At 34.9% G+C, this 13693-nt stretch overlaps 1 protein-coding gene across 1 annotated transcript in view; it reads right to left on the bottom strand.

The window, feature by feature from the left end:
- The window catches only part of arhgap27 (Rho GTPase activating protein 27), an 86091-nt gene that overhangs the window by 12509 nt on the left and 59889 nt on the right, over positions 1–13693 (bottom strand). Inside the window, 5 exon segments of the mRNA XM_062057283.1 lie at positions 8977–9105; positions 10671–10776; positions 13118–13216; positions 13279–13380; positions 13449–13536. Of these exon segments, the coding sequence (XP_061913267.1) occupies positions 8977–9105; positions 10671–10776; positions 13118–13216; positions 13279–13380; positions 13449–13536 (524 nt within the window).

The raw sequence follows: 13693 nt of genomic DNA, 5'->3' as shown, positions 1-13693 counted from the left end.
CGTTTCGCAAAATATTAATTTTATTATCGCATGTCTATCATTTTCGCCGGGTCAAACTCGTTTCGCAAAATATTAATTTTATTATCGCATGTCTATAATTTTCGCCGGGTCAAACTCGTTTCGCAAAATATTAATTTTATTATCGCATGTCAATAATTTTCGCCGGGTCTAACTCGTTTCGCAAAATATTAATTTTATTATCGCATGTCTATAATTTTCGCCGGGTCAAACTCGTTTCGCAAAATATTAATTTTATTATCGCATGTCTATAATTTTCGCCGGGTCAAACTCGTTTCGCAAAATATTAATTTTATTATCGCATGTCTATAATTTTCGCCGGTTCAAACTCGTTTCGCAAAATATTAATTTTATTATCGCATGTCAATAATTTTCACCGGGTCAAACTCGTTTCGCAAAATATTAATTTTATTATCGCATGTCTATAATTTTCGCCGGGTCAAACTCGTTTCGCAAAATATTAATTTTATTATCGCATGTCTATAATTTTCGCCGGGTCAAACTCGTTTCGCAAAATATTAATTTTATTATCGCATGTCTATAATTTTCGCCGGGTCAAACTCGTTTCGCAAAATATTAATTTTATTATCGCATGTCTATCATTTTCGCCGGGTCAAACTCGTTTCGCAAAATATTAATTTTATTATCGCATGTCTATAATTTTCGCCGGGTCAAACTCGTTTCGCAAAATATTAATTTTATTATCGCATGTCAATAATTTTCGCCGGGTCAAACTCGTTTCGCAAAATATTAATTTTATTATCGCATGTCTATAATTTTCGCCGGGTCAAACTCGTTTCGCAAAATATTAATTTTATTATCGCATGTCTATAATTTTCGCCGGGTCAAACTCGTTTCGCAAAATATTAATTTTATTATCGCATGTCTATAATTTTCGCCGGGTCAAACTCGTTTCGCAAAATATTAATGTTATTATCGCATGTCTATAATTTTCGCCGGGTCAAACTCGTTTCGCAAAATATTAATTTTATTATCGCATGTCTATAATTTTCGCCGGGTCAAACTCGTTTCGCAAAATATTAATTTTATTATCGCATGTCTATAATTTTCGCCGGGTCAAACTCGTTTCGCAAAATATTAATTTTATTATCGCATGTCTATTATTTTCGCCGGGTCAAACTCGTTTCGCAAAATATTAATGTTATTATCGCATGCCTATAATTTTCGCCGGGTCAAACTCGTTTCGCAAAATATTAATTTTATTATCGCATGTCTATAATTTTCGCCGGGTCAAACTCGTTTCGCAAAATATTAATTTTATTATCGCATGTCTATCATTTTCGCCGGGTCAAACTCGTTTCGCAAAATATTAATTTTATTATCGCATGTCTATCATTTTCGCCGGGTCAAACTCGTTTCGCAAAATATTAATTTTATTATCGCATGTCTATAATTTTCGCCGGGTCAAACTCGTTTCGCAAAATATTAATTTTATTATCGCATGTCTATAATTTTCGCCGGGTCAAACTCGTTTCGCAAAATATTAATTTTATTATCGCATGTCTATAATTTTCGCCGGGTCAAACTCGTTTCGCAAAATATGAATTTTATTATCGCATGTCTATAATTTTCGCCGGGTCAAACTCGTTTCGCAAAATATTAATTTTATTATCGCATGTCTATAATTTTCGCCGGGTCAAACTCGTTTCGCAAAATATTAATTTTATTATCGCATGTCTATAATTTTCGCCGGGTCAAACTCGTTTCGCAAAATATTAATTTTATTATCGCATGTCAATAATTTTCACCGGGTCAAACTCGTTTCGCAAAATATTAATTTTATTATCGCATGTCTATAATTTTCGCCGGGTCAAACTCGTTTCGCAAAATATTAATTTTATTATCGCATGTCTATAATTTTCGCCGGGTCAAACTCGTTTCGCAAAATATTAATTTTATTATCGCATGTCTATAATTTTCGCCGGGTCAAACTCGTTTCGCAAAATATTAATTTTATTATCGCATGTCTATCATTTTCGCCGGGTCAAACTCGTTTCGCAAAATATTAATTTTATTATCGCATGTCTATAATTTTCGCCGGGTCAAACTCGTTTCGCAAAATATTAATTTTATTATCGCATGTCAATAATTTTCGCCGGATCAAACTCGTTTCGCAAAATATTAATTTTATTATCGCATGTCTATAATTTTCGCCGGGTCAAACTCGTTTCGCAAAATATTAATTTTATTATCGCATGTCAATAATTTTCGCCGGGTCAAACTCGTTTCGCAAAATATTAATTTTATTATCGCATGTCTATAATTTTCGCCGGGTCAAACTCGTTTCGCAAAATATTAATGTTATTATCGCATGTCTATAATTTTCGCCGGGTCAAACTCGTTTCGCAAAATATTAATTTTATTATCGCATGTCTATAATTTTCGCCGGGTCAAACTCGTTTCGCAAAATATTAATTTTATTATCGCATGTCTATAATTTTCGCCGGGTCAAACTCGTTTTGCAAAATATTAATTTTATTATCGCATGTCTATTATTTTCGCCGGGTCAAACTCGTTTCGCAAAATATTAATGTTATTATCGCATGCCTATAATTTTCGCCGGGTCAAACTCGTTTCGCAAAATATTAATTTTATTATCGCATGTGTATAATTTTCGCCGGGTCAAACTCGTTTCGCAAAATATTAATTTTATTATCGCATGTCTATCATTTTCGCCGGGTCAAACTCGTTTCGCAAAATATTAATTTTATTATCGCATGTCTATCATTTTCGCCGGGTCAAACTCGTTTCGCAAAATATTAATTTTATTATCGCATGTCTATAATTTTCGCCGGGTCAAACTCGTTTCGCAAAATATTAATTTTATTATCGCATGTCTATAATTTTCGCCGGGTCAAACTCGTTTCACAAAATATTAATTTTATTATCGCATGTCTATAATTTTCGCCGGGTCAAACTCGTTTCGCAAAATATGAATTTTATTATCGCATGTCTATAATTTTCGCCGGGTCAAACTCGTTTCGCAAAATATTAATTTTATTATCGCATGTCTATAATTTTCGCCGGGTCAAACTCGTTTCGCAAAATATTAATTTTATTATCGCATGTCTATAATTTTCGCCGGGTCAAACTCGTTTCGCAAAATATTAATTTTATTATCGCATGTCAATAATTTTCACCGGGTCAAACTCGTTTCGCAAAATATTAATTTTATTATCGCATGTCTATTATTTTCGCCGGGTCAAACTCGTTTCGCAAAATATTAATTTTATTATCGCATGTCTATAATTTTCGCCGGGTCAAACTCGTTTCGCAAAATATTAATTTTATTATCGCATGTCTATAATTTTCGCCGGGTCAAACTCGTTTCGCAAAATATTAATTTTATTATCGCATGTCTATCATTTTCGCCGGGTCAAACTCGTTTCGCAAAATATTAATTTTATTATCGCATGTCTATAATTTTCGCCGGGTCAAACTCGTTTCGCAAAATATTAATTTTATTATCGCATGTCAATAATTTTCGCCGGATCAAACTCGTTTCGCAAAATATTAATTTTATTATCGCATGTCTATAATTTTCGCCGGGTCAAACTCGTTTCGCAAAATATTAATTTTATTATCGCATGTCAATAATTTTCGCCGGGTCAAACTCGTTTCGCAAAATATTAATTTTATTATCGCATGTCTATAATTTTCGCCGGGTCAAACTCGTTTCGCAAAATATTAATTTTATTATCGCATGTCTATAATTTTCGCCGGGTCAAACTCGTTTCGCAAAATATTAATTTTATTATCGCATGTCTATAATTTTCGCCGGGTCAAACTCGTTTCGCAAAATATTAATTTTATTATCGCATGTCTATAATTTTCGCCGGGTCAAACTCGTTTCGCAAAATATTAATTTTATTATCGCATGTCTATCATTTTCGCCGGGTCAAACTCGTTTCGCAAAATATTAATTTTATTATCGCATGTCTATAATTTTCGCCGGGTCAAACTCGTTTCGCAAAATATTAATTTTATTATCGCATGTCTATAATTTTCGCCGGGTCAAACTCGTTTCGCAAAATATTAATTTTATTATCGCATGTCTATAATTTTCGCCGGGTCAAACTCGTTTCGCAAAATATTAATTTTATTATCGCATGTCTATCATTTTCGCCGGGTCAAACTCGTTTCGCAAAATATTAATTTTATTATCGCATGTCTATAATTTTCGCCGGGTCAAACTCGTTTCGCAAAATATTAATTTTATTATCGCATGTCAATAATTTTCGCCGGGTCAAACTCGTTTCGCAAAATATTAATTTTATTATCGCATGTCTATAATTTTCGCCGGGTCAAACTCGTTTCGCAAAATATTAATTTTATTATCGCATGTCTATAATTTTCGCCGGGTCAAACTCGTTTCGCAAAATATTAATTTTATTATCGCATGTCTATAATTTTCGCCGGGTCAAACTCGTTTCGCAAAATATTAATGTTATTATCGCATGTCTATAATTTTCGCCGGGTCAAACTCGTTTCGCAAAATATTAATTTTATTATCGCATGTCTATAATTTTCGCCGGGTCAAACTCGTTTCGCAAAATATTAATTTTATTATCGCATGTCTATAATTTTCGCCGGGTCAAACTCGTTTCGCAAAATATTAATTTTATTATCGCATGTCTATTATTTTCGCCGGGTCAAACTCGTTTCGCAAAATATTAATGTTATTATCGCATGCCTATAATTTTCGCCGGGTCAAACTCGTTTCGCAAAATATTAATTTTATTATCGCATGTCTATAATTTTCGCCGGGTCAAACTCGTTTCGCAAAATATTAATTTTATTATCGCATGTCTATCATTTTCGCCGGGTCAAACTCGTTTCGCAAAATATTAATTTTATTATTGCATGTCTATCATTTTCGCCGGGTCAAACTCGTTTCGCAAAATATTAATTTTATTATCGCATGTCTATAATTTTCGCCGGGTCAAACTCGTTTCGCAAAATATTAATTTTATTATCGCATGTCTATAATTTTCGCCGGGTCAAACTCGTTTCACAAAATATTAATTTTATTATCGCATGTCTATAATTTTCGCCGGGTCAAACTCGTTTCGCAAAATATGAATTTTATTATCGCATGTCTATAATTTTCGCCGGGTCAAACTCGTTTCGCAAAATATTAATTTTATTATCGCATGTCTATAATTTTCGCCGGGTCAAACTCGTTTCGCAAAATATTAATTTTATTATCGCATGTCTATAATTTTCGCCGGGTCAAACTCGTTTCGCAAAATATTAATTTTATTATCGCATGTCAATAATTTTCACCGGGTCAAACTCGTTTCGCAAAATATTAATTTTATTATCGCATGTCTATAATTTTCGCCGGGTCAAACTCGTTTCGCAAAATATTAATTTTATTATCGCATGTCTATAATTTTCGCCGGGTCAAACTCGTTTCGCAAAATATTAATTTTATTATCGCATGTCTATAATTTTCGCCGGGTCAAACTCGTTTCGCAAAATATTAATTTTATTATCGCATGTCTATCATTTTCGCCGGGTCAAACTCGTTTCGCAAAATATTAATTTTATTATCGCATGTCTATAATTTTCGCCGGGTCAAACTCGTTTCGCAAAATATTAATTTTATTATCGCATGTCAATAATTTTCGCCGGATCAAACTCGTTTCGCAAAATATTAATTTTATTATCGCATGTCTATAATTTTCGCCGGGTCAAACTCGTTTCGCAAAATATTAATTTTATTATCGCATGTCAATAATTTTCGCCGGGTCAAACTCGTTTCGCAAAATATTAATTTTATTATCGCATGTCTATAATTTTCGCCGGGTCAAACTCGTTTCGCAAAATATTAATGTTATTATCGCATGTCTATAATTTTCGCCGGGTCAAACTCGTTTCGCAAAATATTAATTTTATTATCGCATGTCTATAATTTTCGCCGGGTCAAACTCGTTTCGCAAAATATTAATTTTATTATCGCATGTCTATAATTTTCGCCGGGTCAAACTCGTTTCGCAAAATATTAATTTTATTATCGCATGTCTATTATTTTCGCCGGGTCAAACTCGTTTCGCAAAATATTAATGTTATTATCGCATGCCTATAATTTTCGCCGGGTCAAACTCGTTTCGCAAAATATTAATTTTATTATCGCATGTGTATAATTTTCGCCGGGTCAAACTCGTTTCGCAAAATATTAATTTTATTATCGCATGTCTATCATTTTCGCCGGGTCAAACTCGTTTCGCAAAATATTAATTTTATTATCGCATGTCTATCATTTTCGCCGGGTCAAACTCGTTTCGCAAAATATTAATTTTATTATCGCATGTCTATAATTTTCGCCGGGTCAAACTCGTTTCGCAAAATATTAATTTTATTATCGCATGTCTATAATTTTCGCCGGGTCAAACTCGTTTCACAAAATATTAATTTTATTATCGCATGTCTATAATTTTCGCCGGGTCAAACTCGTTTCGCAAAATATGAATTTTATTATCGCATGTCTATAATTTTCGCCGGGTCAAACTCGTTTCGCAAAATATTAATTTTATTATCGCATGTCTATAATTTTCGCCGGGTCAAACTCGTTTCGCAAAATATTAATTTTATTATCGCATGTCTATAATTTTCGCCGGGTCAAACTCGTTTCGCAAAATATTAATTTTATTATCGCATGTCAATAATTTTCACCGGGTCAAACTCGTTTCGCAAAATATTAATTTTATTATCGCATGTCTATAATTTTCGCCGGGTCAAACTCGTTTCGCAAAATATTAATTTTATTATCGCATGTCTATAATTTTCGCCGGGTCAAACTCGTTTCGCAAAATATTAATTTTATTATCGCATGTCTATAATTTTCGCCGGGTCAAACTCGTTTCGCAAAATATTAATTTTATTATCGCATGTCTATCATTTTCGCCGGGTCAAACTCGTTTCGCAAAATATTAATTTTATTATCGCATGTCTATAATTTTCGCCGGGTCAAACTCGTTTCGCAAAATATTAATTTTATTATCGCATGTCAATAATTTTCGCCGGATCAAACTCGTTTCGCAAAATATTAATTTTATTATCGCATGTCTATAATTTTCGCCGGGTCAAACTCGTTTCGCAAAATATTAATTTTATTATCGCATGTCAATAATTTTCGCCGGGTCAAACTCGTTTCGCAAAATATTAATTTTATTATCGCATGTCTATAATTTTCGCCGGGTCAAACTCGTTTCGCAAAATATTAATTTTATTATCGCATGTCTATAATTTTCGCCGGGTCAAACTCGTTTCGCAAAATATTAATTTTATTATCGCATGTCTATAATTTTCGCCGGGTCAAACTCGTTTCGCAAAATATTAATTTTATTATCGCATGTCTATAATTTTCGCCGGGTCAAACTCGTTTCGCAAAATATTAATTTTATTATCGCATGTCTATCATTTTCGCCGGGTCAAACTCGTTTCGCAAAATATTAATTTTATTATCGCATGTCTATAATTTTCGCCGGGTCAAACTCGTTTCGCAAAATATTAATTTTATTATCGCATGTCAATAATTTTCGCCGGATCAAACTCGTTTCGCAAAATATTAATTTTATTATCGCATGTCTATAATTTTCGCCGGGTCAAACTCGTTTCGCAAAATTTTAATTTTATTATCGCATGTCAATAATTTTCGCCGGGTCAAACTCGTTTCGCAAAATATTAATTTTATTATCGCATGTCTATAATTTTCGCCGGGTCAAACTCGTTTCGCAAAATATTAATTTTATTATCGCATGTCTATAATTTTCGCCGGGTCAAACTCGTTTCGCAAAATATTTAGCATATGTCCAGAACTTCCGCCGGGTCAAATTCGTGACGTCACGAGTGACGCTTTACCTGTCCTCATTTTCAAAATGGAGGAAGCTGCTTTCAGTAGTTTACAATCGCACAAAGGAAAAAAGATAAAGAGCTATTCAGTAGGATTTAAGGTCCAAGCTATTGAATACCGGTACAGTATGCTAAAAAGAACAGTAAGCAGCTATGTTTTATTAATATACCGTAGCTGCGTGTGTCAAATACTGTATAAGTCATTAAATGACTCCCGCCTCCTGGTGGTAGAGGGCGCTAGTGATCTTTCTTGCGACTTCCGGTACTGCAGAAGAAGTGACAACACGCAGCAACACTTTTTTTTCCCTCTCGCCTGAACTTTTAACATGGAGGATTACATACCTAAAATAAAACAGTTTTCTAAACTGGACTTATAATGGAAGCAGGAAGTAATAATTAAAGGAATATCTCCATCGAGACTTTTAAAACTGAAGAAAGATAAGGAAGACTTCTATAAACAAGTTATCGATGCTTTTGGTCAGAAGGAGCTGCAAAATGGACTCCATTTATAAGTACAGGTAAGACCATAATAACGTTTTTTTTTAATTAAATGTGCTTTCCATGATGGTATGCTTACATCACACTCAAAGCGCACGCCTAAATTTACCGCATTCCTTTTGGTAAACGCCGGAGTGAGAAGAGGTTTTAAAATAATTAGCGCATGCACAGCCATCCCGCAGGCTTCCGGTAAACGCCGGAGTGACAGGAGGTTTTAAATGAATTAGCGCCCCTGCGGCTATTCAAGGAAATACGGTATGCATACTAGTTTTAGCTATTTGGCTGTTGTAGTTTTCTTTTAATTTTTTATTTATTTTTTATTATCTTTTTATTTTTATATTTTTTTAATACACTTTGAGGTTGTTTACTCAATGTAAAGTGCTTTTTACAAATAATAATAATAATAATAATAATGTTTCTTAAATCTACTCAATAAAAATAAAGTGCAAAAGAAAACACAGCTTTGGTATAGACTGAAGGTTAAAGAGCGCTTTAGACTGAAGGTTAAAGAGCGCTATGGAAGTGAACTTAAGTCTAGTTCCACTCCCATGCTGTAGGTGTCAGTAAAGAACATGCAAGTACCTCGGATGTAGCCTTTCTCCTTGACGGCCTGAAGTGAGGGTCTCTTGGACAGGAACTTCATCAGCTTGGTGCGAACCTTCTTGGGGTCAGTCTCTCCTGCGGCGCTGCTGTACACGCTCAGTCTGGAAGCTGACAAAGGAGACCACGAGTCAGTCTGGAAGCTGACAAAGGAGACCATGAGTCAGTCTGGAGGCTGACAAAGGAGACCATGAGTCAGTCTGGAGGCTGACAAAGGAGACCATGAGTCAGTCTGGAGGCTGACAAAGGAGACCATGAGTCAGTCTGGAGGCTGACAAAGGAGACCATGAGTCAGTCTGGAGGCTGACAAAGGAGACCATGAGTCAGTCTGGAGGCTGACAAAGGAGACCATGAGTCAGTCTGGAGGCTGACAAAGGAGACCATGAGTCAGTCTGGAGGCTGACAAAGGAGACCATGAGTCAGTCTGGAGGCTGACAAAGGAGACCATGAGTCAGTCTGGAGGCTGACAAAGGAGACCATGAGTCAGTCTGGAAGCTGACAAAGGAGACCATGAGTCAGTCTGGAGGCTGACAAAGGAGACCATGAGTAAGGATGGGTCACCCCAGGAATCAGAATCGGATCCAATAATTAGATGCCTAAAGATTCACACCCCTCAATGTTGAAGTTAAGGATTTTTGTGATTTCTGATCGTTTGTGAGGGCACCAAAGGGACAGTTCAGCATACAGTTATTGATCCATCACCTTAGTGCAGGGATGTCAAACATGCGGCCCGTGGGCCGGATCAGGCCCTCGAACAGGTTCAATCCGGCCCGCGAGATGAGTCAGTGTAAAATTGAGCTGCATTTTTAAATAAAATAAACTGTTTTTCTAAATGTGTCCACTGGATGTCGCAATAGCAATTCTGTTAGGCAAGCAAATTGTTTATATTGGGGCGAGCAAGTATACCAAGCAAGAGGTACACAGTAGCGGGGCTGGGACTCCTCCCCCCTGACCCAACATAAAACACACAGGAGTAAAATAAACAATTGGTAACCCCACTTAAAATGCTGCATGAGACACATTGATATGGTTCTGTGAAAATTAGTTTCTTCTGTGAAAATTCAAAGAAAGTGAACAGTGGAAAGACAAATGAGGTAGTTGATACATAGAGGAGTTTTTATTTATGCTTTCTTATGTTTTTTGTTCAATCCTACATGGGCTGTGACTTAAAGTTGAATTGCTTTGTAGATACACTGAGATTAAGTCTAAATTCATTGTGTTCTTCATGGAGTTTTTGAAACTGTACCATTTTTTTCCGCAGATTTTTCAACTAACTTGAATTGTTTTGTCAAGAGGATCATATGTGATATGTCCTTATTTCAGAATGTGCTTGTTCTATTTTAGGCCAAAGTAAAACCAAGAAAACAATCTGAAGTTGCCGTAGTTGTATTTTAAAGTTATTATGCCATGATTTTACCAGTCCGGCCCACGTAGGAATAGATGGTTCTCCATGCGGCCCCTGAGCTAAAATGAGTTTGACACCCCTGCCTTAGTGTGATGTTCAGTACTGTACAGCACTTTAATATTGTGTTCAAAGTCTACAAACCTTGACTAAAATATGGACTTTTGTCCAGGCTGGAACCAATTATTCATATTTACATTGAGAACCAACTGTTGTATTCAGTACAAGAACCAAGTATTGTGGTAAAAGTGCCAGCACGGTGTAGTTGACTCACATCTCCGCACGTCAAAGCCTCCTCCGAACTTGTCGTCACGCTCCAAAGTGCCAACCTTCTCAAACACGTCCGCCTCCTCCCCCTCCGAATGGGTGTCCTGGTACTCCTGGAACACAGCACAGTAGGTCAAGGTTGCCCTCATTCCTGTGAGAATCCTGCATGTGAGTAGAAGCATGAAGGAGTGGGGCTATCTGCAGTGTGCTCAAACCACCACCGGGTGGCAAAAACTGTTTTTATCACCTGAGAAATATTTGTAAAGTGAGACATTTGCTCACATGAATATGTTTCTTAACTAAACTACCAATAAAATTACAGTGCAAACGAAAACACAGCTTCACCACTTTAGTCATCATTTTTGCGCTTAAGAAACTTTTCTATGACTTTAGCGCCTAGATAGTCATTAAAATTTGCAAACAATGTTGAACTAAAATAAGTAAATTAATAATACATCAAAACAAATCATCACATATTTCCTACATAAACTATCAATAAAATTACAGTGCAAATGAAAACACAGCTTCACCACTTTGGTCATCATTTTTGCGCTTGAGAAACTTCTCTATGACTTTAGCGCTTACAATTATTTATAAAAATTTGCGAACTATGTTGTACTAAGAAAAATAAAATTACCACTAAATTAGTAATAAAACAAATCATGGTATATTTCCGACATTAACAGTCAATAAAATTACAGTGCAAATAAAAATTCAGCTTCACCACTTTAGTCATAATTTTTGCGCTTGGGAAACTTCTATGACTTTAGCACTTACAATTATTTATTAAAATTTGCTAACTATGTTGTACTAAGAAAAATTAAATTACCACTAAATTAATAATAAATAATAAAACTAATCAAGATATGGTTTCTAAATAAACTACCAATAAAATTACAGTGCAAATGAAAATACAGCTTCACCACTTTAGTCATCATTTTTGCGCTTAAGAAACTTTTCTATGAATTTAGCGCCTAGTTAGTCATTAAAATTTGCAAACAATGTTGAACTAAAATAAGTAAAATTATAACTAAATTAATAATACATCAAAACAAATCATCACATATTTCCTACATAAACTATCAATAAAATGACAGTGCAAATGAATATTCAGCTTCACCACTTTGGTCATAATTTTTGCGCTTAGGAAACTTCTCTACGACTTTAGCGCTTACAATTATTTATAAAAATTTGCGAACTATGTTGTACTAAGAAAAATTAAATTACCACTAAAATAATAATAAAACAAATCATGACATATTTCCTCAATAAACAGTCAATAAAATGACAGTGCAAATTAAAATTCAGCTTCACCACTTTAGTCATAATTTTTGCGCTTGGAAAACTTCTATGAATTTAGCACTTACAATTATTTATGAAAATTTGCTAACTATGTTGTAGTAACAAAAATTAAATTACCACTAAATTAATAATAAATCATAAAACTAATCAAGATATGGTTTCTAAATAAACTACCAATAAAATTACAGTTTAGTCATAATTTATGCACTTAAGAAACTTTTCTATGACTTTAGCGCCTAGTTAGTCATTAAAATTTGCAAACAATGTTGAACTAAAATAAGTAAAATTATAACTAAATTAATAATACATCAAAACAAATCATCACATATTTCCTACATAAACTATCAATAAAATTGCAGTGCAAACGAAAATACAGCTTCACCACTTTGGTCATAATTTTTGCGCTTAAGAAAATTTCTATGAATTTAGCGCCTAGTCATTAAAATTTACAAACAATGTTGAACTAAAATAAGTAAAATTATAACTAAATTAATAATACATCAAAACAAATCATGACATATTTCCTCAATAAACAGTCAATAAAATGATAGTGCAAATGAATATTCAGCTTCACCACTTTGGTCATAATTTTTGCGCTTAGGAAACTTCTCTATGACTTTAGCACTTACAATTATTTATCAAAATTTGCAAACTATGTTGTACTAAGAAAAATAAAATTACCACTAAATTAGTAATAAAACAAATCATGGTATATTTCCGACATTAACAGTCAATAAAATTTAAGTCCACATGAAATTGAAGCTTCACCACTTTAGTCATAATTTTTGCGCTTAAGAAACTTCTCTATGACTTTAGCGCTTACAATTATTCATAAAAATTTGCAAACTATGTTGTACCAAAATACATTAAATCATAACTTAAATTAATAATAAATCATAAAACTAATGAAGATATGGTTTCTAAATAAACTATTAATAAAATGACAGTGCAAATGAAAATACAGCTTCACCACTTTAGTCATCATTTTTGCGCTTAAGAAACTTTAGCTGCAGACTTCTTCTGTTTGTGTGATGTTGTCATGACTGCCACACGTGGTGTAAAAGTGTATTACAACTGAGTAGGCCCACAGCTGAGGAACATGTCTTTTAAGAATGGGCCCCCGGCCTTATGGTAAATATGTAAGTGACTCACTAGCTGTCGTATGGTGTCCATTAAGACTTTGTGCCAGTCGTTGATGATGCAATCAGTGTCGTACTGGATCAGGTACTCGGCACCGTTCTTGCTCTTTAACTGGAAGGAAGGTCCCGTGTCAGTCCGGTTCTCACACAAATACCACTCTCAGCCCGACTCACCTCTAGAACATTCTTTTTGCTGGACTTGTCTTTGGAGGCCCAGCCGATGCCAGCTCCCCGCAGGTCCACCCGGACCTCAGGGACGATCTGATTGGTCTTGTTCTGTGTGGGGGGTGGGAATGAGACTTTAGGCAAAAAGTGGTAGTGCCACGATGTCGCAGGGTTCCTACCAACGCTCCCGGCGCCCCCGACTTTGGATCTTTGTGGAACGTCAGCACTCCTCCGTGCAGGACAGTCCAAGTCTGGGTCCAGTTTTTCCTGAGGCGAGAACACGACAAAGACAGTCAGTGTTTGCTGACACTTGAAACCAAACACACCTTTTAAAAGTAATACTAAAGAGCAGAAAATTGGACTAAAGATCTACCGACGTGTTTCTATCAGGGCTGATGCTGATTAGTAGTCCACCATGTTTGCA

Source organism: Entelurus aequoreus, linkage group LG08 (genome assembly GCF_033978785.1).
Source record: "Entelurus aequoreus isolate RoL-2023_Sb linkage group LG08, RoL_Eaeq_v1.1, whole genome shotgun sequence".
Classification (NCBI taxonomy): Eukaryota; Metazoa; Chordata; class Actinopteri; order Syngnathiformes; family Syngnathidae; genus Entelurus; species Entelurus aequoreus.
Note: the sequence above shows the minus strand (reverse complement) of the source record. Positions and strands in the feature narration are given on the sequence as shown.